Source organism: Poecile atricapillus, chromosome 4, assembly GCF_030490865.1.
Source record: "Poecile atricapillus isolate bPoeAtr1 chromosome 4, bPoeAtr1.hap1, whole genome shotgun sequence".
NCBI lineage: Eukaryota > Metazoa > Chordata > Aves > Passeriformes > Paridae > Poecile > Poecile atricapillus.
In genome coordinates, this window is record NC_081252.1 from 8,734,057 (window position 1) to 8,749,228 (window position 15,172).

The following is a 15,172-nucleotide window of genomic DNA, read 5'->3' on the forward strand; positions in this document are numbered from 1 at the left end:
GGGATTTACTCTGAAATCTGGCTTATGGAAGGTGATCTACAAGCATCCAGCAAGTAGATGATGTTATTACCAGCTTGCCTTAAGCTGGTGTTTGCATGATTTCCTGGCAGTTCTGGGTCCCTTTTTTATTTTAAACAAAATTATTTGAGCACATATACCAGGCAACTCCTTTCCTAAATTTTAGCCTTGGAGGCTGTGACACATTCCTTCTAATATGTAAGGGACAAAGGTGCTTGTTTGTACTTCAGGTAAAGAGCTTGTTTGAGTGCTTCCCTGGATCCTGGCCAGAATATTCTGTTCCTCATCTCAGCGGGAGGTGCTGTTCATGCCTCATTTCTGCCAGCAGCTCTGCTTGCAAGGCTTGCCCATCCTCCCACCCCCCGTGGAACTGTTCATCATAAAAACAAATTATAAATTACATTATTACATCTAGGAGGAGCCTTTCTTCCCAAATAACCTTATCAGCTGGAATACTGCATACATCATGTCATGCATGTGTGTGTAAATGAGCAGGACTTGCAGCCAAGCAGCAAAGGCACATTGCAGTTAAGGCTGCCATGGAAAGAAAAGGTCAATTTCTTATTTATTTTGATTAAGCCATGAAAATTGCTGGCAGCTTGCTGTCAAGATGCTGAGATTCTGATGCAGTTTGGTTTTCTTCTTCAGTCCTCAAATGAGATTTTCCCTCCAGGCTCGGTTCAGTAAAATAATCCAATCCAAGCATTTCAGCCCACAGAGCATTCAGCTCAAATGAAGAAACGCTTCCATGTGGGCATAGTAGATCATCAGGATCTTCTTTCTAAAAAATTCCTGCTTTAGCTGAAGTGCTGCGATTTATTCGCTCATTTATTCGCTCTGCAGGGTGCGACACTCACTCCTTCTGAGCACCCGGAGTATTTCCATTATTTCATTACCATTGTAACCCTGCCCTTCACTGTTCACAGAAATTACTCAGCTTCTCTTTCATTAACCGTTTATACCGACCTTATTTTCTGTGCCCTCCTCCTCCAGATTTCCAATGCTGTGGTTTTGTGCCTCCTTAGTTTGTCCATACAAATGTCTTTACCCTTCCTAGAACATGTGGAAGCACGAAAGCTGCAAAGTTGCCTTTGAGTGAAGAAGGTGGCATGAATCAAAGGGGACACAGCTGATTTCCAGCCCCAGTACATGACTTATTTCCCCTGGAATTACATACAGCTCCCCCTGAAGTTCACCATCACCTTCTCTATTTTGAAAAGGGTGCTTTGGCACCAGCCTGATGGATCGAGGCACCTTACAGTTCACTGAGAAAGTGGGAACAGGATTTTTTGCCACTCCACCTCTAGCAGAAATCTCAACATATGCTGAAATTAACATTTTTTTGTAGTTGAAGAGTAACATTGTTTGGACGACTCCCACCAACAATAAAAATCTTTCCAAATTTGCTGTTAGTAAACTGAAGACTTAGAGAATTTAACTCCAAGCCTTCGCTAATGAATATTGTCACCAAATTCAACCAAAGAAAAAGGAAAATAAGAATTTACACACAAAGATGGCTAGTAAAACTCCAAGGGCTATTTGCTTATTCTTATCCTTGGAGAAAGAGTGTCTTTAAATAATCTCATCAATATTGTCTTACACCGAATATTTGTCACAATATTCGTTTATCCAAAACTGGAAATATAAAACCAGCATGGGAAGATCAGGCAGCACTTGTCCTCACTAGCACAAACTTCCATTTTAGTTTGCACTAGAACTGTATTGTGTTAACAAAGTTTGAAAAGACAGCGTAACTGAGATATTTCAACATTTTTGTGTGGAAAATGCCAGTGTCTGGGGTTTAATGTCGGTGTAAAGATAACCGATTTTCTTGTTTTAGCTCGAGCTAAGTATAAAGCCGCTTGTAAAGGCCTTTTTACTTACGGGCAACATTTCAGAAGAGCAGGGAGCGATGTTCTTCGGGATGTCTTGGTTGCATTTTTGCCTGCAGCACTCCTGATACCAGCCCGGCTGTTTCCTGAGGGCTGCAGGGCATCCGCACCTTGAGGGCTGGGCACCACAATAGTGTTAACCACTCGAAATGTCTGGCATGCATGTTTTGTGGGTTTTTCAAAAATTCCAGATGGCTTTCCCGACGACCGGCACTCCGGCATCAGCCCACGCTGCCTCTGTCCCTTTTGTGCCGCCTCATGGCTGAGCACACCCCTGCCCCGGCTTCTCCTCGGCTGCTGTGTGGTTTTGAGCACCATGACATGGCAAAGACATTAAGCTGAAGGGTGTGGAAGGGAAGCCGTGTGAGGGGCGGCTGAGGGCACTTGATCTGTCCGGCTGGAGGAGACTGAGGGGACAACTCAGCGTCCTCGGGAGGAGGAGCGGGGGGCAGGTGCCGATCTCCGCACTCTGGTGACCAGGGGCAGGACCCGAGGGAACAGCACGAAGCTGACTCGGGGCACGTCTTGCTTGGAACAGCAGGGAAAGAAACAAACAGAGCGCGTTCGGGCACGGGTACGGCACTCTCCGGGCCGCGCCCTCCCTGAGGGGACGCGCGCGAGGGCGGGAACGCGGCGCGTGCGGGCTGGGCACGCGCGGCGCGCGGCGATGACGCGCGCCCCCCCCCCCCCCCCATCCGCGCGCGCTGCCCCCTCACAGCGCGGCCATGAAGGCGACGCCGCTCTCCAACTGCGAGCGGCGCTTCCTCCTGCGCGCCATCCAGGAGAAGAAGGTGCCGCGCCAGCATCCCTCTCCCTGCCCTTTTCCCCATCCCTTTCCCCTGTCCCCTGGAGCCGCCCGCCCGCCCCCATTCCCCCCGCGGTCCCATCGCATGGCGGGCATGGCGCACTTACCCTCTCCATGTGTGTGTCCATGTGTTCCCGCAGCGCCTGGACGGGAGGCAATGCTACGACTACCGGAACATCCGCGTCTCCTTCGGCGCCGACCGCGGCTGCTGCATCGTGGAGCTGGGCAGGACCAGGTGGGCGCGGGGGCTCTGCCGCGGGCCCCGGGTTAAATGTAAAACCTGAGGAACCCGAGCCTGCAGAGATCTCTGTAAACAGATTTTAACCTTTCAAGCCTCAAAGTCGCAGTGTTTCAAGGGTAGGAGCAAAGAGGAGGAGATGGAAAGGAAGGAAGCGGGAAAGGGATGGGGTTTCCGCGATGATTGTAGTTACAAGTAATTTATAAAATTCAAAATTGTTCCCAAGTTTTCATCCCTTTGTTCACTGATTTCGCATTTTGCATTCTTCCCCAAACCAAACGACCCTTTTCTGCCTGTGTTTTCGCCTGTGTTACGCACTTACATAAACATTTCATTACCGTTTCTCACGTGTTCGAGTCGATTTTTCGTCTTAAAAGACAGGAGTATGTCCTAGTTCTTAAATTTGGTTCTTTCAGTTGTTGACCAGAGTTTAAATATGTATGACAGGTGTTGAACAAGAAACTGTCAGGAGTGAGAATTACAAACTAAAGCCCTAACCACATGCTTTTTTTCCCCAAGTATGTGTTTTGTTACTAGATTTTCCCTGGTACGTTCTGTGACCTGGTGCTTTATTTGCCTTGGCAGGGTTCTTGCACAGGTCTCGTGTGAACTCGTTCCCCCTAAGCCAAACCGGCCCACGGAAGGTGTGCTCTTCTTTAATCTGGAACTCTCACCCATGGCTGCACCTGGGCTGGAGCCTGGCAGGTAATGAATGTCTTAAAAGGACTAAACAAGGATGGGATAAAAGCCATGGTAATCATGTTAAGTTTGGGTTAATTTTGTTCCAACAGACAATCCGAGTTACTGGTGTCACTGAACAGACTATTGGAACGATGCCTCAGAGACTCCAAATGCATTGACACTGAATCTCTCTGCGTTGTTGCTGGTGAAAAGGTAGGAAAACTTCTGAATTGCTGGTGGGTTTAAACTAAAAGATACGTGTAGTCCAGTTTTAAGTTGGTCCCTGTCTTGCGTTGGATAGTAGAAGTACTGATTTTAGGTTAATGTGAAGATCCACTCATCTGATTTGAGAGGTATTTTTACCTTGCATGTCTACATAGGCTTTCTGAAGTAGCTGGGACCCTACAGAATGATGTTTAAATTGTGCTGAAGTGCTACATATTTTGTCATAATTAAATCTGGCACAGTAAGTATCTTGAAATATACCAAGATCTCTCATCATCTTAATCAAAGACCTAAGGAATATATGCTGGTTCTTTTTCTGGTTAAAAAAAAAACCCAAATAAACTAGTTTTGAAAAATAAAATTTCCTTCTGTAGAATCAAGCGGTTTTGTATTTTTTTGTATTTTTCTCAGGTTTGGCAAATTCGGCTGGACATGCACCTGTTAAACCACGATGGCAACATCACTGATGCTGCCAGCATAGCAGGGATTGTAGCTCTGTGTCATTTCCGCAGGCCAGATGTGTCTGTGCAAGGAGAGGAAGTAACTGTGGTAAGTTGCTTGTTTTGTTTTTGTTTTTTTTTAATTTCCTTAAATTTCTTTGTCGTTTTAAAATCAAACGAGTTTCATAAATAACTGTATTCTGGGCCAATTCCTTTCAAAGTACACTCCTGAGGAACGTGATCCTGTCCCCTTGAGTATCCACCACATGCCTATTTGTGTCAGTTTTGCCTTCTTCCATCAAGGGTAAGATTTTGAGGTCTTATGTACCCATATAAGGAGTATAAATCTTGTATACTCATAGTAATTAATATGCAAACCAACTCCTTTGATTAATTGTGTTTAAGGGTAGTAAATGCCTTGAATTTCTACTGTTGCCTCATATTTCAAACCTTGATTCTAGGACCTATTTATTGGTGGATCCAACTGAACGTGAGGAGCGGGTGATGGATGGGCTCCTTGTAATTGCCATGAATAAACACCATGAAATTTGTACTATCCAGTCCAGTGGAGTGGTCATGCTGCTGCAGGATCAGGTAAACCTTAGCCTGGACCAGTCCTTCTGCCGTGTATAAACTGGTTCCTGTGCTGCAGTCCTGATGTGGGAATATCCATGACATTTGGAAGCTGAGAAATCAATTAACTGCCTGGTTTTATTGGAAAAGATGATGTATTTTTTGTCTTAGTGAAAGAGCATGGCACTGTGTACCATGCTGCAGAAGGGATGCAGAAAATGCATAGTTTTTGGTTAGATCTGCATCTTTTTATTTTCCTTGTGATTCAGCTGAAAAAGCTTGCAAATTATTTCCAGTTGCACTCTGGAGGCTCTTAACTTTTTGCTGAAGTCTCAGTGAATCCCTCATGCTAAGGTGCCATATTTTAAGTGTTTGAAATTCCTGTGATTTAAATGCTTGTGATTCTTACGGTGCTCTACAGTTTCAGTTAAAAACTTCTTGCTTTCCTGTTTTTCGTATGTGTAACAAACAGATTCTGAGATGCACTAAAATAACAGCTGTTAAGGTGGGAGAAATAACAGAACTGATTCAGAAAGCCTTGGAAAACGACCAAAAAGCCAGGTCAGTGTTCTGGGAAGGGACAGAAATGGTTTTTTTAAAGAAATGTAGTAAAAAAAGTAATGTCAGCTTGTGCTTTCAGCAGCAAATTGTCTTCACTTATATGTTTTAAATAGCAAGCATTTGTCTACTTGAACTTGGAAAGAGAAACAATTTTTGGGTTGAAATAATGTCTGTCGCTGAATGAGCAGGAAAGAAGGCGGGAAGTTCGGCTTTGCGGAATCCATCCCCAACCAAAGGATCACTGCCTTCAAAATGGAGAGTGCTGCTGTGGACACCAATGACGTGGAAGAACAGGCTGGAGAAATCATTGCTAAAGCTGACCCTCCTTCAGAAGTGTATCTTTTCCAGAGTAATACTCAGGGGGAAACCAGGCTAAACACACATCTGAAATTCCTCATAGCTTAGGTAGCCATATAACCCTGAGAGTAAACATCATCATCCTGGTTTTGGTTCAGTCTGCTTTTAATTCCATGCCTAAAAGTGCAAAGCTGGGGTCAGAACTGTGGTTGGAGAAGTGGCACTCTGAAGGGCTGTTCTCCCATGGGTTATAAACCACCTGGTTTGCTCTCAGAATACAAAGAATTTTACCAGCAAACACCAAGGATTTTCTTAACTCCTGCAGTTTTGCCAATCCAGTATTGCACACTCCTGGTACAGCCCAAATTGGGGAAGGAATAGAGAGCTCCTGGGGAGACATTGAAGAATCTGAAAAGGAAGAAGCAGCGGAAGAAGAGGAAGATGAAAGTGAGGCAGCTGCTTTTGAATGTGAGAAAGTAGAAACTGAGGGTACAAGTACACTGAGGGAAACTAAGAGTGGTAAGTATTTGTTTTTCTTAATATCAGATCTTATTATATCACATTATCAACAGGTCAGAATTAAAATGTGAAAGGTCCTTAGGAAGAAAGAACCATTGTAGCCACTTTGCACATTTGCTAATTCCACTTGACTTGGTCAGTTATTTTCAAAACTCGATTTCTGTAGTATAGGGAGGGCTCCAAATGAATCAGTAATCCCTCTGAATGTTTCTTTAGAAATACTGCAGTTATTTACAGGGGTTGCTTGTACAAAACTGATCAGCAGTTTGGGCTTGGTGGGGTTTGTGTTTTGCTTTTTTTAGATGAACCCGTCGTGCTGTCTGACAGCGAGGAGGAAGAAGTTGTCATTCTGGAACCACAGGAGCTACCAAGGAAAACAAGGTAACCAGCAAGTGGATTTAGGAAGGGAGTTTGTAAGAAGTATCACCAGGAAGGAGAGGATTTTGGCAAGGCCAAGAAAGATTTCAGTTGATCAAAGGGAATACTGATACAGCTTAAATCTAGGCTAAAGCTCTGGCTTTCAGGCCTGGCAGGACTGCAGCTGTCTGAGATGGTTTTGGCTATTTGACTCATTTTAGTCCTTCCAGAGGGAATGAGAGCATAAAAGTGGATCTCAATCAGTGGCTCCTTAGAGCTGCTGCAGAGATTCTGTGTGCCACCCTAGAGCTAATGTTGAGTTTTACCTCCAAGAAGTGAGATATGCTGCTGTATCTATGGCAACCCTTGTTCTTAGTGCACTTCCAAAAGATTAATTTACACCTTGGCCTCAGGCATGGTGGGTAGTTGCCAAGTTATGGATAATCAGCCTCTGTTATTTTGAAAAATTATTCAGTATAGTATCATATCAGTTATGATCAGTTATATATCACTTTCTCTGATACAACTGTTGTTTGTTGACAGAACACAGACCAGCTCCAAACAAGAAAATCCAAGTAAGAAAGCATTTAACAAAAGGAGAAGAAAGAAGAGAACTCGTTAAAGCCATCATCCCTTCCTGCAGGAATGCTGTATAATATGGATTTTGGTGTACTATTACTGAGCTTATTTTTGTAGATAATTTTATTTCCTCCCCTCCCAATATCCGGTTCTGCTTTTACATATATGTTGAAATGATTGTACACAGATTTAAATTAAAAAAATGGTGCCTGTAAGTGAAATCCGATGTTTGGCATCCAGCTGCAGCAAAAACTCACCTAGTTCAGCTTTCTTCACAGGGGAAAAATCAATGTGCTATGATTAAAACCTTCTTTGCCCTGTTACTCCACACCTTAGCCTGCACTCAAACCGCTTTGTGTGAAAGTCACCAGGAATGGATGGATTTAAACAAACCAGCACAGAACTTCAGCAGTGGAGTTTCTTAAAAAGTTTAATTAAATATTACATGCAACAGACACGAATGCTTCTTGAACTATAGGCAAAGAGTTATGCTCTGAATTTAAGACCAGGCAAAACAGAGATGAGGAAGATTCCAAAATACCCGATGATCTGGGTGCTTTGTTTGCAAACAGGTGACACTGGAAACACACACATATTTACAGAGTTGAAGCAGGGCTATTTTACAGGTGACCTCAGTGTTACATGAGCTGTGAACAGAAGTTACTGTTGCAGATTGTACCTTCTCCAAATCAGGTTAAGAACTTCATGTAAAAAAGACCAAAACTATATATATATATATATAAGAAGTTGCTCCCAGCCAGGCAAAGCTTGAATCAAGTTGTGCTCTTTGAGGAACGGACCAACACACAAAACCTCCAGGAGCTAAACCAGTGCAGTGTCAGATCTTCCAAAAAACCCAAAGTCACTGTCCTGAGTACAAAAATGGGTGAAGATGTGGTTCCTTCTTAGTCCTGTAGTACCACAAGACTGTTAACTTCTTGAGAAAAATTAACAGTATTTTTTGCACTGCTGTTTATCTCTTCTTCACACCTAACATCCCTATATTCCCTAGAGCCTTTAGTTGGAAAGGATTAGAAGGTAACCTGGATAGGCTTAACAGTAGTACAATACAACCTGGGATATTTTGTTCAAAGCTTAGAAGCAAAAGCTGGAATTGTCCCATATTAACTGCGGAAAATGAGAAGGTGGAAAAAGATAGCACTTAATGGCAGAAGCAAGGGCTGCCCTGAGGAGGGAGGAACATTGTCATGCTGGGCAGAGATGCCAGCCCCTGACTGGAGATCTTTTGTTAGGCTACGGAGGAAGTAGTGTCGATAATGGTGAAGATAAAGCCCAGGGAGTGTGGAAGAATTTTTCTCTGTGCTATGGGAACAGTAAGGGGGGAAGTTCCATTGGAGCTCGAGCACAGCTCTTTGATTAAGCACTGAATTAATACTAAAACCCACTGAAGTCTTTTCACTTAAGTACTGCTACTTGCTCTTTTTCTGGAGGAAATAATTCATAGGCTTCCTTTAAATTACCTCTCCAATGTTTATATTTCTCAGTGATCTTGGAATACACCACAGAAAGGAAGGCAGAACCCAGTTTCCCAGGAAGAGCACTGCAGCCTGTTATCTTCAAGTAATTGCTGCCAGTCAGCCTTGCCAGTTACCCTTCCAAGGTCGCAGACAGTGAAAAACACATTCCTCCCTGTATAAACTCCTTCTCCTGCAAGGTTAAAGTGTTTCCAACCCCAAGCACCAGACATGATACACGGCACAGGCTGTCCCCAATCTATTTCGGCATTTCAGTAAACCCACTGAAATTAATTTAAATGAAGACTGTTGGCCAATGAAATGTGGATCTTCATTAACCATTAGAACATGCATAAAAGTCCAAGTGCATCCTAAGAAGCTCAGACTGGCCAAAAAGGCTACTCCTGCTGCATATTTTGACCAGATTTTTGACCACCAAGTTGACTCGAGGTGGTTCAGGGAAGGCTCAGGCAGGAGCACAAGGGTGGGGCAGAGCAGTAACTTTGTAGTTTGCTGAGGTGAAATACAGAGTTGTTTCTCATTGAGGCCTGCTGCTGCTCATCCTGACAAAGAGATGACGACTTAAAAAAAAAAATATTTCAGGTAGCCCACACTCTAACAGCTGTTGGACATCTGTGAGGAGGAGTTTATACTGCTGGGTGTCCAGATAACCAGAGAGACAGCGCCGACTCGACTTCAAGTCAAAGAGGAACAGGTTTCACAGGGCAGCCCTTTCCAAAAGGCTTTAGAAACGAATGGCAGTTTCAGATGACAGTACTACCCCTCAGTGATTTTAAGCTATTGGCAAGACCACTAACATCAGATACAAAAAGTGTTTATTAGCCAACCTGGAAATGGCTCAGTTCAGCCCACTTCGCTGCTTTACATGCAAACAACAGCGGGTACAGGGCAGCATCATCCATTTACACAGGCTGAAGGTAAACATCCACTCAATCTAATGCTGATTCGATGCCACTTCGCTCATGTAACAGTTCCAGAACTAGGGAAAAATATGGCACATTTTTGCTGTGTGCCACAGAGGAGCTTCTCTCAAGTGTGAGGGGCGTACAGAATTCATGCTGCTCTGCATGCAGCCCATCCGTGCCAGAAGATACTCCCTGCCCTTGAGGGCACAGAGCAGCAGTTCACCCACTGCAGTTTAATCCCTCCACCACCCTAAAGAGACAAGCAGACTGAGGACTGATTTTCTCAGTAGGCATCAATGGACTTTTGGGACAGCCAACACATCAGTGGGAATTCCACGGGTTTAGATTAGCATCAGTTTTACACTTGGACTAGAAAATACCGACAGCAAGAACATTTTCTGTGTAGCGGAAGCGCGAGGTATGAACTGGTGCAGGGGGTTTTTAACTGTGCAGTCCCTGCAGCAGAGCATTCAGCCTTTCCCCTGATGAAGACTACATTATACAGCTACTGGGGCACATCCTAAAGAGCCTCCTGAGCCGGTTCCAGCAAGGAGTTCTCCTCATGGCCATAGAGTTTCTTCCAGTTTTGTAGCCATTAAGGCACGTTTTGAATCTATGCTAAGTCTCAGTTTAAACTAGACAGTATAAAAACTCAACTGATACTCTGTGGAGACCAAGTCTTTCTTACCCAGAAGGAGAAAAAGCCCTACTATAATAATGCACTGCTAATATTAACATTTAGTCTATAATTAGATAAGCAGTCTCAGACTTCACGTGGCCTGAATGGTTAATTCTGTGCCTGAAGAGAACATTTTGATAAAAACACAGCTAAAACTCTTAACAAGATTGCATGTACAAAAGATTTACATTAAAACCACATGAAACTGAACTTCATAATTGAAGTCATCAAAGCCTGTATTCATATTCTGAGTGATCATATCTAGGATCCTGAACCATGTTTAAAACTGTACATCATTTCCTGGTAATATACATCTCTTAAAAAGATCAGTCTCTTGATTATTACAATAAGTTTAGTGTGTCTGGTGGGTCAATGAGCGATACTCCATGGTACCTAGAGAGGGAACAAAAGAGGCAGGATGTCATCTTGCTCAAGTGCTCTTTGCATTAACAAAGAGCAGCATTAACTGCAGCAAAGCACATTTCCCAGCAGGCAGGGAACATTCTGGGGCTTGTTGACTGCCATGCCCCACACAGATTTTTAAGAGCATCAGGTATCACCAACTGTAGGAACATCAAGAAAATTCCTCCAGTTTCTACCTGACAGTCCAGGCAGCAACAGAACACCAAGTATTACTTGACAAGCCATCATGCAAAAACCCCAGTGAGTCTTGTCACCATCTCACTGAAGAATTTGGTTAGTTGAGTCTGCCTGAAGACTCATCAAAAGATAACATCCCACACCCACACCCTGCCAGGCAGGTACATGTTTGGACAACTCAGAGGTTAACACCTCTGCAGATACTCACTTGGTACTCTTGTACTTTTCCCTTATGGACTGTTGTGTGTGCTGCGCCGCTCTGAGGTAGGTGTTGTGGAGGTCTATGAGGCAAGGCTTGATGTCTTCAAGGGTGTAGCCAGTTACTTTGCACAGGGATTCAGGCTGAGGGGAAAAAAGAAAAGGAGAGAAACATTTGAATGTTGCTGTTCACTTAACACTGATCACCAGCGGTGGAGCTTTTCACTCCATCCCATTTCTCAAATGCCACAGGCTGGAGCAATCCCTAATCAGCAGCCTAGGAGCACAGAGGGGCTGCAATTCCTGCAGCCCAGGCCCAGCACTCAGAGCTGTGTACAAATACACTGAACACACACAGAGGCCCGTGAAGGCACATGTTGGAGTGCTACATACCCAAGATTGCCCAGTGAGTGTGTAGTCTGCCAGAAGAAATGCTGCGGCAGCAATAACTGATGGCAAGTATTTCAGGTAAGGATCAGCATCAATTAGACTCAGCTCTCCCAGGTACTGCAAGGGAAATGAAAGAGGGAATCATCTGCTTCCAAAAGTTAACAGTTGCTTCAGAACCCTAACTTGAGCTTCCAATCCTGCCACCAGTTGGAAGGACACCTTTCATTAATTTCCACTTACTTTAAGCATCTCCTGCTAGCTACTGTCAAACAGCATTCCCAACACATGGTTTTCCCAGCATATTTTATATTTAGTGATATATAAGAACTAGAGGGAAGAGTGTAGTCAGGTCCGACCTGTTCACAGTGAGACAAAGCCTTGGTACCAAGACCTCTGGTACCTACCATACAGCTAGGATTTACCACAACTTCAGCTGAAATGTTATCTGTGCTCTGCTCTAGGAATTTGCCTCTGGATTTAGAGCTTGCTGCTGGTTGAGGGGAAAACCAAACCAAGAGTCCTTTTTTGCCAAAGTGTGTGTGGGGGGTAGATGTGGCAGCTGTAGATAAGAGAGAGGGAAACATCTATCTAGCAGTGCAACAAGCCCCAATTTAAAGTTCATTAATCTCTGCCTGCTCTTAGTAAGGGTGCGTGCTTGAGCCAGGCCAAGTGCCAGCCTCTGATAAGAATGCAGCATCCCAAACAGAAAGTGGCAGCAGGAATGTTAGTTTCCAGCAATGGGGCACCACTTCTGGAGTGGCACAATTCATAAGGTGCATATATGTTATACATATATATGTATCTGTGTGTGAGTGTGCAATAAATATCTGCAATAAAACTCTCTAATTACACGGGCTGAGCTAGTAATTCTTACTTACCATGGACAGGCTCTCCACTTTAGCATCTGTCTGCTGGTGTAGGAAGTACTGGGTGAGGAACTGGTTGATTGTTGGAGCCGCCAGGTCAAACGACAAAACCTTCAGAATTAAGTGCTCCATCCTTAGGACCTGCTTCTTGGTGTAGGTGTCATCTGTGATGTAGACAAACTCGGCTACTTCAGGAGGGTAGATCTCTTCAAACTTCCTGCCAGGAGGAACGTTTATGAGTAAATAATTGAGTGCTAGAAAACCACCAACATTTAATGAAATGCTCATCTGAATTCTGACTTGGGAAGGAGCTGGGCACAGGGGCCAAACAAGTTCGCTGCAGTTGGTTTAGTAGCTCTTGAATCAGCAGGATTTGCAATTAGAGAGCTATAACAGCATGAAAATTTAGGACCAAGGAATTTGGGACTTGGAGTCACTGAAACTCCAGAATAACCCACTAAATTAGTAATTGGGGCGAGCACAACTTGCTTTTCACGTGCCTTATGCGTATTCCCTCAAATACTGTTTATAGATGCTGGCTGCTGCAGCTGGAAATAAAGGATCCTCACTTTAGGGGCAAACTTCAAAGATAACTGCCAAGCTTTTAGGTGGGTAACTCCTGACTTTTTTTCCTAGTGTGAAGCCCTCCTGAGTCAGTCCTGCTCTAGGCAACAGAACAGCCACAAGATTTTCATCTGTATGAAACCAGCAGGTGGAACTTGAAATGAAGCAATATCACTTACGATGCGAGCAGCATAGCTGCAGTACCCACAAGCTGAAGTTTTCCTCTCAAAACAGACATGGAAGAAAGAAACCTATCAATGTAATTTACAGCTAAGTGCAGGGTTTCGTTCTGTAATTTGTATTCTTCTCCAACTTCCACCAGCCAGTCCACAAGAATAGCCCGCATGTTGTTTGTGATATCAGGTTGCTTCTTCATGTAACCTATTTTGGGCTTGCATTTCACCTGTAGGTTTAGATGACAGATAAAGTTGAGGTTGGACCACGTGCTGGTAGGGAAGCAACTGTTTAAAGTGCATTTATCACAGTTTAACAAATCAAAAGTAAACACTGGTGACTTTAGGATCAGTAAGTTCTATTTCTGTAATCTTGCTTTCCAGCTTCTGCATGGCACAATCAACTTTATCACAATAAACCAGTCCCGTGCTCTTATTTCTCCCTTTCCAGCAAGCTCTAACTTAGTCACTGTCTTGGTAACTCGTGTTCAGATACATTTCTCCACCCCAAACTCTTCCCCCACGGGCTGTATGCAAATAAGAAAAGGGACAGCCGCTCACCTCCATTTCCCTCAGGTACGTATGGATTTCGCTGATATAGTCTGGCACGTTATTAACATTTGGTGCTTTCTCTTCCGGTTCTGAGGTTATTGAAATGTCCATAATACTTGGAGAATCTAAGCAGAGGATAACAGCCATGTTAAAATGGGCACGATCACATCACTCCCTCACAGCACAGGGAACCTTGTGCAGGCTGGACTGGGAGTTGAGGAGGCTTTATGGAAGTCAAATATTACAGCAACAGGGAAGTTTCCCCTTCCCCTTTCTCTTCTTCCCCCTAAGAAGAGAGAGATGGAAAACTCTTGCAATTATGTAGTGCTCAGTGCATCCTGTGTTACCTTGTTACATAGATGTGGATCCTGCAAGCTTAGATTGTGGTTTAAAACAGGGCAGGGGTGCCAGAGCTTTTTTTAGCCCGCAGAAGTGGATCACAGGAAAATCAGCCCTTAGATATTCAGACACGTGCTGCAGAAGAAGGATCTGGCAGTTCCCATTTTTCACACACTGGGAAGAGCTCAAAACACTTGCACCACTACCTGGGAGAAAAAACCTTTTACATCTTGGGATCTGCCTGGGTAAAGTCTCCTCCTTCTAACTCTGTAATGGTAGCAAAGGGCGAGGATTTATGGGTTGATCGTGTCTGTAATCTGGCTTCTCTCATAAGGTACTGATAGTCAAAGCTATAAAGCGTAAAACGGCCTAAAATAGCAGGGGATAAGAACACAGAGGCTCAGCTCTACTTAAGAGCCGTCGCGTCCTGTTGGCAGGACTCAAGGGAACCAAACCAGCCCGCGTCCCAAACCGCAGCCCTCCGGCTGGCTCTGGCAATCATTCCCGGGGCGAGCTCCTCCGCGTTTCCCGGGGCAGGGCCCTGAGGGGGCTGCCGGAGGGACGCGGCCTGCACGGCGCAGCGGGGCCGGGGTGTCACGTACCGAAGCTCAGCTCCATGGCGTTGCCCAGGGGGGCCAGCGGCCGCCGCTCCCCGAGGGCACACACGGCCGCACGCAGCCCCAGCGTCGCCTCCTCCTTCTGCCCCGCCGGGACGCCCCGCTGCCGCCGCGGCTCCCGCTCCCCATCGGGCTCGTCCACATGGATGGAGAAGGGCTGATGCCGATGCTGCTGCTGCTGCAGCCCCGCCGCCGCTCCGCGGCCCTCGCAGCCGCCCCGCGCCGCCTGTGGGGGAGAGCGGCCGTCAGCGCCCGGGCCCTGACAGCTCCGGCCGCGCCGGACCGGCGCTGCCCCTCCGCCATCCTCCCCGCAGCCCGCCGCTCCCCCCTCACCTGCAGCGGGATCCCGGCGCGCTGCTGCGCTCCCCGCAGCAGCCCCAGCGCCACGCGGCTGCCGGCGGCGGGCGGCGGCACCGCGGCTTTGCCGGCCGCCGGCGGGGGCACGTTCTCCTGGTTCTCCTGCTCCGCCAGCATGGCCGCAGCAGGAGCGGGGCGGCACGGCCGAGGGGACGGCGGGGCGACGGCGGGGCCGGAGCGGCGGGGCCGGGGACGGGCGCGCCTGGAGCCGCCCGCGCCGTTCAAGTAGCCCGCGACTCTTGAACCGCCCA

At 45.8% G+C, this 15,172-nt stretch overlaps 2 protein-coding genes across 2 annotated transcripts; one reads left to right on the forward strand and one right to left on the reverse strand.

Moving 5' to 3' along the window:
- Positions 1-2,581: 2,581 nt before the first annotated feature.
- Positions 2,582-7,406, forward strand: EXOSC9 (exosome component 9). The gene is made up of 12 exons (XM_058838871.1): positions 2,582-2,701; positions 2,856-2,950; positions 3,539-3,658; positions 3,745-3,847; positions 4,271-4,408; positions 4,521-4,603; positions 4,761-4,893; positions 5,345-5,433; positions 5,622-5,768; positions 6,056-6,249; positions 6,552-6,630; positions 7,150-7,406. Exons 1-12 carry the CDS (start codon positions 2,636-2,638, stop codon positions 7,226-7,228), a joined length of 1,326 nt encoding a protein of 441 aa, XP_058694854.1. The 5' UTR covers positions 2,582-2,635; the 3' UTR covers positions 7,229-7,406.
- Positions 7,407-9,482: 2,076 nt separating this feature from the next.
- Positions 9,483-15,038, reverse strand: CCNA2 (cyclin A2). Its single transcript, XM_058838872.1, has 8 exons — positions 14,898-15,038; positions 14,550-14,790; positions 13,618-13,733; positions 13,063-13,286; positions 12,332-12,536; positions 11,457-11,570; positions 11,074-11,207; positions 9,483-10,658 (listed from the first exon to the last, which is right to left on the reverse strand). Exons 1-8 carry the CDS (start codon positions 15,036-15,038, stop codon positions 10,607-10,609), a joined length of 1,227 nt encoding a protein of 408 aa, XP_058694855.1. The 3' UTR covers positions 9,483-10,606.
- Positions 15,039-15,172: the final 134 nt, after the last annotated feature.